The sequence below is a fragment of the Rhea pennata genome, chromosome 4, assembly GCF_028389875.1.
Source record: "Rhea pennata isolate bPtePen1 chromosome 4, bPtePen1.pri, whole genome shotgun sequence".
Classification (NCBI taxonomy): domain Eukaryota; kingdom Metazoa; phylum Chordata; class Aves; order Rheiformes; family Rheidae; genus Rhea; species Rhea pennata.
Genome location: NC_084666.1, coordinates 38,860,194 through 38,876,364, shown reverse-complemented (window position 1 = coordinate 38,876,364; position 16,171 = coordinate 38,860,194). Strand labels below are relative to the sequence as shown.

The window sequence follows — 16,171 nt, the reverse complement described above, 5'->3', positions numbered from 1 at the left end:
CTTTTAGCAATGCCAACATATGAAAAACATTTTGCGAACAGTTGTTTTTTGGTGTATGTTAACCCATTCCAAATGATTGCTCAATAGAAATATTTCCAGTAGCAATGAATAATTTCACTTTAGAAATGGTAATTCCATCACATAAATAGTTTTTATGAAGAAAAAGTATCTTCAGTCTGGTATATAACTTGAGATATCCTGAAGTTTATTCCAGCATATCCCTAAAACATCAGAAAATGCAAATTACAGATCATTCTCCTCTGCACTAGGTCTTTCTATGTAAGCAAAATAACTCTTCCTGAAGTTTAACAGATCATTCACTACTCAGATTCTACTACAGAAAAGAAAAAAAAAATATATATATATATGGTGTGTGTATATATGTGTGTGTATATATATATATATGCTTCTTTACTGATATCGCAGCTTCCAGTGCAGAAACTTTTACTGCTGTTGGGCCAAGTTATGAATCAACTCTTAAATCAACAAAATGTTTAGGGAATAAGCCACAAATAAGAAAGCTGTTGGTAGGATATTGATTCCTTCTTTTGTTTATTGTGCTAGTAAACATTGGTGATATTTTCACTTATTATTCGCTTTTCATGATTTATTATTGCAAAAAACCTGCAGGTGTTGGGGCTGTTCCCTATTATTCTTTACATTATTACAGATCTGAAGTGTAGTCAGGCATGTAGCAATCTATGACTGTACAGAAGCTCAGTTAATGAGTGAAAGAAACTTGCAGTGGACTTTATGCTCCACCATTAACTATAACTTGTTAATCTTTCAGAAATTTAGCACAAAAGCTAACGATGAATTATCTATGATTTAAATTGATCACATAATAATTAATTTTAATTGACATGCCAAATCTGTGTCAGAGTAACAAGATTTGACTAATGCCAAACATCCCTAGGAACATGCTTTTCTGTGCTGAATATCCGTAGGGCATTCATTACAAGGAGCAATGTAGATACTGTTGTTCACGATAAAGAGTTTTTCTGACTCATTGAATCCTTCTTGATGATCTGTCCCTGAGTTAGTTAGTTTTACTTTTTTTGGTTGTTTTTTTTCTCCTGGTTGATTGTCAGTAGCAATGGCCATATTTAAGCTTCTATACCCACAAATAATCATTGTATCAAAAGCCAAATCACCTAGTGTAACATGTAGGATCTCTACTCTAAAAAAAAAAAAAAAAATTAAACACTGTACTGACATACTGTATAGTAAGCTTTGCTACAGCTGTTACTGAGCGTCATAGGCTGGTTGTTAGTTACAGGTTGAACATAATGACTTCCATTCTTAATGGAACTTGTATGCTCTTTGCTCCTTTGCATTATGCAGAAAACACATTTGTCAATTTGTTCAAGTTAACTGACTTTTTTTAAGCTTTAGCTCAGGGGCTTTTACATTGTTTTCACTTTCAAGCAATAGTATAAAGGATTAGATGAGAATGTACATGACCATTACATGAACAAATATCATGCACTAAACCTGTCTTTGTTGATCTTTACAGTATTCTCAGTTAACAAAAAATTCTATTCTTTTGTGCAGAGAAGTGATGAGTCCCTGAAGACGCCTTTTTTCCAACACCAAAAGGTATTTCTGGCTAAAGTGAAAATTTGTTTTTTTCTGAAATGCTTCTTTTGTTCAGATGACTTTTGACGCTACCTATTCCATGGCTTTTTAAAGTTGTTGTTAAATTTTATATGCTAGCACTTAGAATTTGGCTTTGGTTTCAGTGACTGATTGAATGAAACATGAGTAGAAATCTTTACTAGAAATGTGTTGCGTATATTTGAAATCATCCCGTGTTTCATTTCCTTAGTGAAACGTATCCAAGGAAATCTTAGAGATCATTAAGACCATCTCACTAAAGAGCCAATCCTAATCAAATTTTCATAGATATCAAATACTTTGGTTTGTAGTTCAGTGGTCCTACCAGAACTGTTGTCACAGGCACAGATCAGAAACATTTTACGTCCAGTTTGCTGATCTGGGTAACAATCCTGCAACGTTATAAGGTCTAGTGTACATATTGCAATAAAATTATCCAAAATGACTGAAAGAATTAATCACTATAAGGTATAAGTGTATACTTGTAATACATATGCTTCGATCTGTAATAATGCTTTCCATACTTCATACATTCAGTTTTATGAACTTAGAGTAGCCAGGTTTGTAATCCCTGTTTCGTAGCATTGCTCCTATAAGTAATGAAAAACACATTTCAAAATAGGGAGCTATTGCCCAGAAACATGAAATCTTCAGTATCGTACCCTTTCAATCCTGTTAGAAATCCTACTGCTTTAGTCGCAAGAAGTTACTAAATCCTCATTCAACTCAAATCTCTAAAAGAAAATACGACAGGTAAAGGAGTATTAGAGATTCTACATATTGTAGCACACAGAGTGTTCGTGGTTGGAAAGCAGACTAGAAATCTTCATCTTTAACCAATCCTGTTAACCCAATAAATTAGCTTTCGTATGTTCCAGTACAAATATATTTTGAAAATCTATTGATTCACAAAGACATCTATTGACTCAAAGATCAAGCAGTGTAATGACTGCTTATTTTTTTAGGCAAGGGAGTAAATTCAGATTTCATGGAAGTGCTTTTGAAGATTGATGTTTTATCACTAAAGACAGGAAAAGAAGAAATAGTAAACACTTTTTTAAATTACCATATTCAGCACTTAGCTGCACTATTAACACTTTTTTTTTTTAAAAAAATCACTTTCACTATCCCTATGATTGTAATAGAATATCTGATCAAAATGTGATCACAGGTGCTCACAATCTCCACCAGAAAATGCCTTAAAAATGGGATTAACTGTAATCTGGAGGAACTGAAGAAGGTAGGAGTCTCTGGGCAGACTAGAGACACTTGCCTGGTGAATCTAGATAATTGGGTAGCGCTTTCTGGGAAACGTAGTTAACCAACTTTAAGGACAAAGGAAAGTGTTTTGGGAGTGACAGCAGGCACAGAACCAAGATTTCTGTGCTGGGTGATATGATTGGGGCAGCTGAGGACTACACACTAGGTGAGACAGATTCTGAAGCTGTAAGGATTACTTTGCACTGTTAAGAAACCAAAATGCCTCAGGGAAGCTGAGTTTTAGCACTGAGAAAGTTAGCAATAGAATCTAGCAGGATTTAGGGGAAAAAAAAAAGAAGATCGGGCACCAGCGTTGTAACTTCAGTTATGATATAGGAAGGGGAAGGTGGGAAAAATGCATATCAACCGACATCTTGCTGTGATCATATTGGTAAATATGGTGATAACCATATTTGTTAGCATATAGTTTATTCTATTTAAAAAAGAAACAAAGCTATTAGGACTATCTAGAAAAAAATTCTTACAAGCTCTTAATAAATTGTATCATTTTACTATTATATTAGAAGTATTATATAATCATTTCAGACTTCTTGGATATGATTTAGGATACATTTTTCCTGTGTGGATATGAAGTATAAAAAGTCTGAGTGTACAGCTTTTTCGTGTTGAGTGGTTACTTTGGTTATTGTAATTAAAAATGCTCACTGAGAGTGAAAGAAGAGTTAAATTTTAAAATGATGCCAAAATAACTCAAATTTTTGCAAAGTAAGAATCTTAAAGATAACACTTAATGTACAGTGTATGTACTGTAGAGTTTTTCCAGCATACATATATCATACATCAAGAACATAAACTGGGAACAAAGACAACAACCTGAAAATTTTTTAGTTCAGGTTCATTTTTACAGTTATTCTAAAGTTACTGTAGCTTTTGTTTCTGGAAATGGAATTTTAGTAAATTGCAGATTTATGCAAGAATGAAGGCCCAAGACTATACTCATACTGATAGATGGGGATTTATGGACTTAACTCCTATTAGTGTTAATTGGAATTAAGGGAATATCCCAATATATCACGATGAGATTATTTTCCATTAGCTAAATACACATCCTGAGGTAGAAAAATGATTTCCCTTGGCCTAGTCCCTTTCTATGTATATTGATATATATATATAGAGAGAGAGAGAGAGAGAGATTTTTCTTTCTTTTTTTTTTCAGAGATAACCTTTACATTGATATCTGTGTCCTTATGAATTAAAGAAATATCTGCTGTGTCACACAGTAATAATCATACACACGATGCATCATGTGACACATCATATAATGTGATCAGAGCTATGTAGTGACACCACAAAGATCTGTTAAATAATAAAGTTGAATACTTTTAATCACTGACTAATAATACAAGAATTAAATGATAATCTTATTTTCACGTATCCTGGTATTGTAGTAACTGAGTAGACCTCAGCTTCCAAATTAGTTACCTTCATAGCCCAGTGTGGGAAATGCTGTAACTGCTATACACAGGGTATGGTCTTTTAGCAGCAGCTGACCTAATAGGTGCTATACAAACAGAGTAAAAAGACTTATCCTAATATAAAAATAAGGAATAAATTGCTGGAGAGAATGCAGTAATGCCATAGGCTTTCATAGTACACTGCTGTATAGGATAACATTTTTTTTTTTACTTAAATTAAGCTAAAAAGTGCAATCAGAGGAAGAAGAATAAAAGGAAGCAAACACAGATAAAAAGCTATAGGAGGTACAAACTTTCATCTAGCACTGCTAGAATGGGATCAGATGGATGTAGGTAAAGCAGCTGCTGATCTAGACCTAAAGACCTGCAGACCTCTTCAAATGAGATAAAAAGATTGTGTGTAAGGGATGTCCAACTCAAACAAGTGGATATACAACCACTTGGTTTTCAGCACTAGGCCAGAGATAGTGGAATGTTTTTCAAGTTTGTGTGGCAGTTAGGGGTATAAACTATATATGTACCATCAAAAAATGCCCAAGTTTTTATGCATTACATTATAGTCTTTGGACAAAATGAATGACAAAGACCTGCCAGAATTTAAGAAATAGAAACCATCAGTGTTTACTTTTTTTAAAATCTGAGGGTGGTTTTGTTCAATTATTTGTTGATATGGAACAGTATCTTCAGGTACTACAAAAGTAGTGTCAGCAGAGTTGTCCACTTTGAACTGAGAAAACTTGATGGTAGTCTCACCTGCAGCTTCTCTACAGGAGCTCAGTCTTGCATGTAGTTTACTCTTTAGAAACACTCTTCATGTGTTGAGAAACTTGACAGACTGCCTTTTGTCTGCTGGTATTAAATAATACAAGTTTTGTCTGAAAACTTGACAGCATCACACAGTCTGAAATTAGTTGCATTTTTCCCTTATGATTGGGTGTTAAGATAGTTCAAAAGATCTGTTCATATCAGTGGAGAAAGTTAAATGAAACCAGCAGTCTTTATTTCTTATTCAGATATTTCTTCTCCTTAATGCATAAAGATCTCATTGAATTTCAATTCCAAATGCAACAAAACATTACAGAACTTTGCTGTGACTCAGCCACTGAGTTTTTTGGGGATAAATATGAAATGTATTGCGATTCATCCTCTTCCAAAGAAGCTTGAACGGAACTGTGGGTTCCAATGACAAAAATGAATCTAGTTTACAAATCACAACAACTGAAAAGACAGTATTAGTATTTCAATGTGAAAGCCTCCTGGTAAATTATGTTTCTAAATTCTGTTTTAAAGGCATGTGTTTTTGCAGTAGGACCCCAGCTCTGTTTTGTTTGTACCCATTACATAGCTGCTTTCTGTGCAAATGCTGGTTTGAACTTCTTTACTGTAGATATTTACTATCTACATTCTGTAGATGCTTATAGTATTGTAGATACTATATATTAGCAGCAGATACTCTATTTCATACCTATGACTTGCCCATGCACAGAATATAGTGACACAATGCATCACTTTAGGATGCAGAAGAGTCCTTCTGAGTTCTTGCATCACTTCTAGGTTTCCATTAATACTGAAAATGTACACTAACAACCGACTTGTGTCGTTTAATCAAAAACAAGAAAAAGGATCCAAAACTTTTTCAAGCAACTTTTCATCACCATAGTAGCATTCATTCTAGACTGTAACTTCACAGCCAATCTAGAGAAGCTCACTGAAATAATAATTTCCTTTCATAAAGGAAATTTCCCTTCTTCGTAAATCATTGAAATAACATCTAGAAAAGGCAGGCTTTGAGGCCTGAAAGCAAGATATTGCTGTAATACAGTATAGAATTTAATTAGATAAATGCACTCTGTTATTATGTAAGATTGTGCTATATTTCCTGAGCTTTCAAAATAAATTGGCCTCAGAATGCTGTCCAAAATAAATCTAATACTTGGGCTTGAGTTGGTGTGTTGATGTGGTGTGGCGACAACCAAGAACGATTAACCTAATATCTATCTCTATAAAAGCTAGCTTATTTGTTGACTTATTACTGAAGTGTCCCTATTCATGATTTATATTTCTACTTTTCTATATATTCATGTTGAATCTACTGGCATTCAAAAATATGAAAGATGTGGAAACTGTTTAACCAAACCTGTTTTTCAAATTACAAAATCACACTCTACTAACCAAGGAATGAACACTACTGCTCCCTAACAACACCCTGGAGAATTGCTTCTGAAAACACTTTGAAAGCCACTGGTTTGCAAGGCCAAGGGTAGAGATATGCCATCAATTCTGCAAAGGCCATCAGCTCCACCAAAGGCCAAGCTTCTGGCCATTTTCTGTAGTCAATGCTTCCAACCTTTCTGCTAATCAGGAAAAGATTGCAAACATAGAACAAATTTAACAGTCAAAGATGTTTTCTTCAGTGCAAAGTCCATTTGCTGCTCAGATTCCTGGAACTTAATTCTGGAATGATTCAACACAAATTTTGTCTATTACTTTTGTTCTGAATCATTTATAAAGCATCAAAGGAAGCAAAAAGGAAAAATTGGACAGATTTTTCGTTACTTTTTTGGAGTCATATAAGAAGCCCAAAAGACTGGAATTATTTTCTGAGCAAGAAGTCCAATATAGATGCCAGGAAAGAATACAAGAATATATCATATAACAGTAAGAAAATGACGGGAAAAACTATGAAATATTGCATGCATCCTCATTATCTTCCCAGAGGCCAGGAGATAAATTCAGTGAGGCTATTTTTCCTCACTTCTAGTTTGTTGCATGAGGCTGATTTTCATTGTTAGTAAGGAAACTGATTTTTCCAGATTATTGCAGAATTGATTCCAAGTATCAGTTATTGGTATGTGATAACCTCTATATGCGACATCTTTACTAGCCTCTTGTGTGTGTATCCTCCTCATCTAACCCATCCTACTGTGGTTCCTGCTATTCCAGCTCTCTGTACTACAATTTATCTCTGTAAATCTGATACTTGACTCTCATGCTTTGCTGCACAAGTCTCCTGGTTTCATTCTTAATAAACTGGTCCTGTACCACCTGTACCAATATAGCACAAACGGAGATTGCATCCATTTCCAATCTCGATGCATCTTCCCTACGCTAATCTTCTACACTCAACCTTCTACCCAGCACTGAGAGTCATGTAGTGCATCTGGAGTTGCAGAATTTTTTGTTTTCTTTTTTTGCAGTACCTTGAAATGTTTTGTAGCCAGGAAGCCAGTAGGATGCATGGCAAATTGCATTTTCATAACTATCCCACTGCCATCAGAGGTGCCTGAAAATATCTTCTCTATTCAACACCCATTAGAAATGTGCAGTCACTCTCAATCAACTACTGCAAGCAATTAGTATTATGTTACATCTCATTACTGCCTTGTAACTTGCTGTGAAACAGATGTGACTTGGCCATGCTACCTTCAACTAACATTTTCTTGTCCTTCTCTGCTTCATCACACTTCATGCTGTTATAGTGCTGGCCACTGGCTGATGCCTTCCAGCACACACCTCCAAACTTTCTTTCCAAAAGATTATTCTAGTGTTTGCTAAAAGTTTCATAGCAGAACTGCATAAAACAGTATTTCCCTTTCCCACTTAGAGAACTAATTTTTTCTTTCTAAAAGCAAATATTTCTATTTGTTTGCTAATTCTTATGTTGTATGAGTTGTAAAGGGTTTTTTTTTTTAGGTACACTTTGGTTGCATTCCACAGAATTTGTATATAATATGAAAAATATATGCAGTATCCAGGGATGGTAATATGATGCAGATTGAGCTGGTTTAGCAAGGGGATTTGTGAGAATTAATCTGGTCATGTAACTACCTGGACAGCTGCTGACCTAGTAGAATTTGAGAGACTTCTGTGTACTCCTGACTCCATGACCTAGGCTCAGGGTGGCAAAGGCAAGTTCATGATAGCACAGATCATGTTAAATAAGCCATATTTCAATGTTTTTATTGTTTCAAAACTGCAAGATGGTCCTTATTCCAGGTTCACTCATCTGAGAGAAGAACTGTACAAAGTAGATTTTTCTGCCACATTCACTTAAGAAAAATATATGGTGAACCTCTTGAGCATTACGCTTTGAAATGTATATAGGTGAACACTCTTTTAAGTGCTATATTTTAAGACAACCTAGAATAGGTAGACTAGAACACAAATAGAAGAGCTCATCTGAAGTAAGATGAAAGTAATAAAATTCAAGAACTGTGAGTCATTGAAGGAGAATAACTATGATGTCTTAAAAATGGGTTAATGTAGGTTAAAAGCCCATTTTATTTTTAAAGGTAAGATAATCTCATTATTGCTAGGAACTCAGAAAGATATATCACCTGCTTCATAACAACGTTCAGGATAACACAACTCTTTGCAGGCTGAGTCAAGAAATACCTGTCAGCGGAAATGTAATAGGAACAAATAATAGGCATAGGCTTTTTAATGTGATAATTGGTTGCACTGATGTCATTTGCTATTAGGTTTCTCCATGTCCCTTTCAATGCACTTTCAGCACATATTCAGCGCTAAGTGTATTAATACATACTTAGTAAATGCTGTTTTAATTCAGTAATAAATACTGTATTAGGATCAAAATGTTGCTCCTGACCTTTGAAACTTAGAAAATCAACTTTGTCGGACTGAGGTGAGACACAGAAGGAGAGAGACAGAGAAGAAATTGCAAAATTCACCTCAAACTTGCAGCAATTTGTAAAAAATGTGTAGCTAGTTTTGTACTTACTGCATGTTGTAGGAATGAACATCAACTATCTAGCACGCAGTAACGTGCAGTTGTAGGCATGAAATATCTTCAGTTAAAAGCAACTTATTTTGTTATCTATCTGAATTTTAGATGTTAAATTAGTGCCATGGCCATTTTATTCTGATTTTCCAAATGTCTTTAATCCGTTATTGTTATTTATGGCTTGTAAATCTGTGGGTAAAAAAAAGGTAGAAACATGGAAAAATTGAAAGTCTAGAGACCTAAGTTTTCCGTTGTAAATGCAAACCAATGAGTGTTGCCTACAATGAGGGTCAAATCCTTACTTTGTTAGTATCATCAAGACATATACAGACCTGGAACTACCGTTAGGCCCAGTGGTATAGGAAGACTGGCAAGAGTGGACCCTAAGTGATGCTGATTATAAAAGTTTTGTTTATAGAGAGTTTAAATTATGTGATTTCCTTCTTTCTACATCCTCAGAGCGTACATGTCATAAATTAGGATCACTATATGATTGCTTAAAATTACCTAGATTCAACATAATCACTGCTTCCAAGCAAGAGGTAAATTGGTAAATTGCCTTTCTCACAGTATAAACCATCTGATTTGTCTTTTGAGACAAAGAAAAGTAATATGAAATGACTGTAACCTGTATTCTAAAGATTTTTTTTTTAAAAAAAGTAAGATGCAATTTAAAGAGGTAACAAGGTGCAAGTCAAATTAAGCTGCTTAATGATTTGTCTGTCCTTCGTGACTTAACTTCACAACAGTAAATAGATGTGGATGAGCCCAAGAGAATCCATCTGACAGAGGGCTGATTCCTGCTGCACACTGTGAGTTCCCATTGCATGATGTCAAACTGGTCTTCCTTATTGAGATCAGTGAAGTTCAGTAGTGTAAATTTAGTACCAGGCTGTTTAGCAGTCAATCTTGTTTTTTTTTTTAACCTGTTGTCTTAAACTGTCTGCTGCGTTATGCATAACTGAGGCAGCAGAGGGAGCCCAAAGATTTTGCTCATCAGAGAGGAAAAATGACAGTGACAATAGCAATTATAATGACAGTGAAGAACCTGGGCTGGTATACTGGGACTTCTTTAAAACTAATGTATAATATGCATATCGTTTAGTTGGTAATTTTAAAACTTAGATTTTCTTCAAGGTTAATGGCTAGGTTTGGTTTTGCGTGTTGCTTACTTAAATGCTTTTGTGTACAGTTTTTGGGGAAAAAAAGATCAATATAAAAATCATTTTTGAGTCTACTAAGTTGTTTTAATAAGCTGTTCAGTGTGTTATGACTTTGAATAAATATCAGAACATGGCTACCTGAATTTTAAGGATTACAATAAATAACACTGGTAAAATACTGAAGTGCAGTGAACTGACTTTTGTTCAGCAATGCAGAAATTCAGTTATAACACAAAGCAAAATGTTTTTATTGTACTTGATAAAATAAGATTTTCATGCATTTTCAAACACCATTTATTTTCAGTGCTGCAGAGAAGTAAAACTAATAACTACGCAACAAAAACTCATACCTATGCAAGAGTATTTGTTGTTTTAAAAAGCCAGATTTAATTTCTTAAGAATTCAACAGCTGCTGATCATAAGCAAAAGTTTGATCTGAACTGCATCAGTGAATACGTTATAAACAGAATATCAATGTCATGAAGTCAGCATTTGTCCTAGCATCAAGGTTGTATTGAATTGTCCAGACTTGAAATGCAAGTGATACTATTAGAAGTCCCATGATTCTGGTCATATTTTGATATTTTCTCTATAACATAGTACTACCTCGAACTACTTTTTACATATCGGGTTAAATTTCTATCTTTAGAGGCACTCATTATATATAGAAACTCCTTTTACTCTACCGAATATTCTTCCTACTGAGAAGGCTCTTTTTTAAGAAATCAGGTCAAGGATACATAGTTTGTAGTACATCTTAACGTTTTTTATCAGCCTATTTTCAAGGCAACGTAGAACAAAATATAAATAGGTAAATATTTTGTAATGTAAAATAAATTCTTGGTAAGGCTAAAATGGAAGTGATGAAACCACACCAAGGGGCGGGCAGCTGATGTTCATTTCATTTACGAGCAAAATCCTGCAGTGGAGGAAGTGGGGAAGTGGGGAAGGTGATTTTCCAGACCCCCACAGCATAGAGGAAACATCACAGCACGAAACGTTGTGATCTGATTGACTAGAGGTAAGGTACTTTATGTGTAAAGGAAGGAATCTCTTTAATACTGGCAGAACTGGTCAGGATTTTCTAGTAAATGAACAAGCCAGCTATTCACTGATATCAACTCCATCATAAACGCTGCTAGTGCCAGCGCCAGAAGAAGCCACGGTTTTGCTCACATCTGGATACGCTCCCTTCAGAGAGCTGTGCCCCCTGAGCACTTAATCAGCCTTCCTCGTTCTGGTTTCTGATTTCAAACCACTGTGTATGATGTCCATATACTGCACTAAAACCCACTCACAAAATCGCTCCTGCTCAGCCTAAAGATCAAAGGCAGCTTCCTTTGCACTCTGCTAGCAGTTGGGTAGGGGTTTCAGAAAGTTTTTACAATTACCAAAATATACTGTTAAGCTGTTCAATAAGTATTCTACTTGTTGTACAGATGTCAAAAGTAAGTGGCTTGCCAAGGCCAGGTGCAGTTTGACAGCTCAGATGCCAGCTTATGTTTTTAGCTTGCAGGCCTGTTTTTTTAGAATGAAATCATTTAGCTCTCCAAATTGAAAGTACTACTGTACACAAAGTACATAAGATGAGCAATATACCGAAGCATACGCATATACTATATATGTTTGCTTAAATCTGTCATTCTTTTGTAATACTAAGTATAAATACATACAAGAAGTGTTGTTTGGACTTACAAAGTGATTACTCTACTAAATTGTACTGGAAGGAAATGTTTACACTTCTGATTTCTTTTAAGAAAATACACCTGATGTGAACTCAGGCACCTTATTTCCAAATCCATGATGATCCATCAATTCTTTATGTAGCAGCAACTTCAGTTTGCCAAACATCCTTTTCATAATGATTTAATTGCTGAATCTTTCCACTTTACTGACCCTGTGGTTTCTCTTCCGCTTTGTTCCAGATTCGTGCATTCAGACATTAAAAAGTAGCTGCTGTAGAGCACTATTCTAATTGTGTGGGTATTGCTTAATCCTCTGAACAGCCCTGAATAAATCTCCTTGGATGCCATGTCAATCTGTTTGGGATTTGCAATCTGGCAAAGCACCCAAGCTGAAATACTAATTTAAATCAATTTTCTACCCAGAAAGAATTGTAGTTTTCTCTTAGTAGCATCTACCACAATGTTTCAAGATTTGTAAGGATCAGGCAGCTATGAGTATCACTTTTGTGATAGAGGTGCTAAATATTTGACTTTCTGAATTTTTGTTCTTTATTTCCTAACTGCAGGTCCTTGGCTACATTAAAAGATTTCAGTTTTGCTCTTACTAATAGTAATTCATAAGGATGGCTTTTGCTCAGTATTATTCCTTTATCTTCTTTTTTTGGCTATACCAATCATTTTTAGTTCATCTGTGTTCTGTCATTCCAACTATGTATCCTGATCTCTGAAATTGTTGGGATTTCTGAGCATTTACTATATTTGGATCTTACAGACTCCAGTAGCTTCTTCCTTGTCTCTCTATATGTTAACCCCCTCTGTCTCCAAATTACTCTATAACTGCTTTCAAACACATTTAATTACTTTTTTTTTTTCCAAAATATGTTATCTCATCTAATAAATCATGGCTCTTGATGGTCTTGCAGCTATGCAGCTTAATCACTTGCAGTAGTTATTTTAAGATTAGAACTTTTTACAGAGCAAAGTGAGGCACTTGTATGGAGAAGGGATCCTTATATCTGCTCTCTTATCAAACTGTAGCGAGCAACTCAGTGCTCCAAGGTATTCAAATTCATTATTGCATGAACAGATATGGTTTACCTATTAAATAAGATTGTCCTTTGTTGATTCATTGCTAAATATTTAGTTTTACTATCTTTGGATTTTGACATCTCTTTCTCCTTGTATCTTTAAAATCTCCAGTGTTTTTGTACTATATCTTCTGGCTTTCCCCTTTAATAGCCAAATTATACCTATATCTAAAAAAAGTGTGCAATCCACTTAAATTTACCGCAGTCTGAGAATTCAGAGTAAATTTTAGACCGTGTCAGATCTCCATTTTAGTTATTGTATTGTCTGTATGCATTATCTCTGTGGAGAAGGAGCTTTTTCAAAAAGTTTATATCCCAGTCTACAATATACGTAATGAAATTATAAATACTTTTAGCAAAGTGATGTAATTGATTGACAGTTTTGAGTTTGGAGAGATGGAATACTATCGAACATTAATACCTTTCTGATTGTAAATAATGAATTCAGTACAACTATCAAATAAAACTTAGGGAGAAATAAAAAGTCTTTATTTTTACTGCTGTATCCATTAGGATGGTGATGTATTTTCTTTTAGAAAAATAAATTGCCAAATTAAATGTTCTCACTCTCTGCTTATAGCTGTGTCAGAAAAAATTTCCTTCTCTTTTTAGTTCCAAGTGAAGAGAAGCCCTAACTTGCTTCTGAGCTCATTGAATTTTCTTTAACTTGAACTTTAAATGTTGTTTGAGGTAAAATATCTTACCATGGTTGTCTCTGCAATGGATCCAAAGCTGTTTATAAATATGTTGCATGTGACATTAACTGGAGGGCCTGCAAAAGAAAAAACACCAGTCCCTATTCCAGCATCATTGCTTATGGAGCGACTGTAAAAAATAAATTAACTCAATAAGCTGTTATGAAACAAAGGTTCATTGAATTAGGAGGAAATAATGCTATATTCAGGACTTATTTAATGGGAAATGAAATTCAGTGATTTCTAATAATTAATAGATTTTTTCCTCTTGATTTTTCTCAAAAGTGCACTGCTTGCTAGCCAGTTCCAGGATTAATGAAAACAAGTTCATTTGCACAAGGGGATGCTATGCAAAAGTGAGCAAATTTTTTGAAATATATAGCCAAAAGTATTGGTATAGGAGTTTTAGTGAACAACTATGTCACTTCTCACAAAAATGAGGGGGAAATGTGACCTTTTTCACTCAAGACAGCTGCTATTTTTAATGCTACTTGTCATCAATGGCAACAGAAATACATTATTGCTGGCCTTATCTCTACCCCGCTGACAGGAACAAATGTGGATAAGAGAGAATAACTTAGAATTCTATTATCACTTATTTTATATCCACAAAATGACTAAGAAGCCATTTAAGCGGAGTTTCCTGTTACCACGAACGTTGTGCTGGCGTACCCCGCGTTTGTGAAGCATCAGGAACGGCAGAGTAGTCTTTGTGACACCTGAAAATGAACCATGCCTTCATGGAAGAGCTCTTAAATTGCTTCTTATCTGAAACTCTCTGTAAAAATGGCATTGTGGTGTTGCACGATAATTTCGCTGTTACTTCAGGTCGAATTCAGTCGATGTACAATGAAAAGTTTTTTCCACCATAAGTTTTTCTGTCACCCCCCTGTACCTTGATATTCTTGTATCATTAATGCAGTTCAACACTGAAGAGGCTGGTTTCATTTCCCAGTTGTGGGCAGTTGCTAATAATGAATTCTGGAATATCTGGAATTTGAGGAATGGTCTTGTAAACATTTATGTAATATTTATTTTACAACGTCACTGAAGTAATAAGCCACTATGTCGCTGCTGATGCTTCACAATTAGCAAAGTTTATTGTGGCACTGAGTATTTGCAGAATTGTGTTCAGTAACAGTTTTGCCAACAAGACACAATTTGGAATGTCCAGCTGCTTTAATTGTGTTGAAGTACTCTATGGTTATTGCAACAAAAAAAATTGTTATGTGTACCTTTATCATTTCAATACACAAATAAAGTGCACTACACACATGAAGTGAACTTATCAGGAAAGAAAGCACCACTTTGCAGTCTCTTTGACACTATGGTGATACCTGGTTAATTATTTAGAGATGCTGAGCATATCCAGTATTTCTTAGAATTGAGTAAAAGCCTGACACTGACAACATTGGGAAAGAATTGCTGAAAAGGATCGAGGGAAAAAGAAAAAGCAGGTGAGATAAAGGCAGAGATCAGTAGAAACCTGACAGTGAGAGATGTGTTCTCACAGGCTGTGTTAGGTGATTTGTTTGCAGGGCAGCTTTCCTTTCTGAGACCTTTATACTGTAGTACTTATTTCAAATTCAGTATGGTATTGTTGTTTTTAAAACAACATATTATTTTAAAGTGGATATAATGTTGTATTGATAAAAATAGTTGTTGTTTTTTTAAAAAAAGTCCTAAATCTCTGAAACTCTGTTGCTTAATTTCAAAAGCAGCATTACAAAGAGATGATTAATAGTAGTTAAAAAGAGAGTGACAGGAGAAACTAAAAGCAGCTTGCAGACATCTGAGAGATTTAAAATAAAAATGAACTCCCTGAAATCATGGTCAATTAGAAGCATAAATGAGGCTGTTCTGGGAGTCATATTAAAAACATGAAATGAGGCAAGTAAATTTATAGTAATGTAGGCCCCCCACCCCCCCCAAAAAAAAAAAAAAAAAGTGAAACTCACTACTAAACTCACTAAAGACAGAAAAGCTAGCAACCATAACCATCTATAAGGCATTAAAAATAGGAATCCTGCCAAGAGTTGGGAAATGAATTCCAGAGAAGATTATTAAGACATAAAAGTATCCATGAAAGTAAAAAAGGTCAGAGGAGAAAAACAGAATGAATTCAGTGCATCAGCGCTTGTCTCTGGTGGCTGGCAGTGTCCAAGGCCAGAGCTGTTCTCGTGGAAGATGTCTATGAAGACTGTGGCAGGTATTTCAGACCAAGCCAACACGAGCTAATTGGCATGGGGTAACACCGAGCCAGAGATTATAAAAATTTTTGTGAAACTGTGAAAATACTAATCACTATGAGTCACCTGTCGTCTGTGCTAGTTTTGGTATCCGCAGAAATGTGTGCTGTGTCTGGCAACTGTAGAATGAAATAAAAAAGAAAAAAGACGCCAGCGATGATGTTGGGAGCTATGTCCTTGTGAAACTAACCGCTGTACCAGCCAAAGTGTTAGACATGGTGAGAAATAATACAA

The 16,171-nt window shown here is 35.0% G+C and overlaps 1 protein-coding gene across 2 annotated transcripts in view; it reads right to left on the bottom strand.

Moving 5' to 3' along the window:
- GLRA3 (glycine receptor alpha 3) overlaps positions 1-16,171 on the bottom strand; it is a 92,345-nt gene that overhangs the window by 48,719 nt on the left and 27,455 nt on the right. For both annotated transcript variants that reach the window (XM_062574674.1, XM_062574675.1), the window contains one exon: positions 13,698-13,765. In XM_062574674.1, the coding sequence (XP_062430658.1) occupies positions 13,698-13,765 (68 nt within the window). The remainder of the gene's footprint in view (positions 1-13,697; positions 13,766-16,171) is intronic.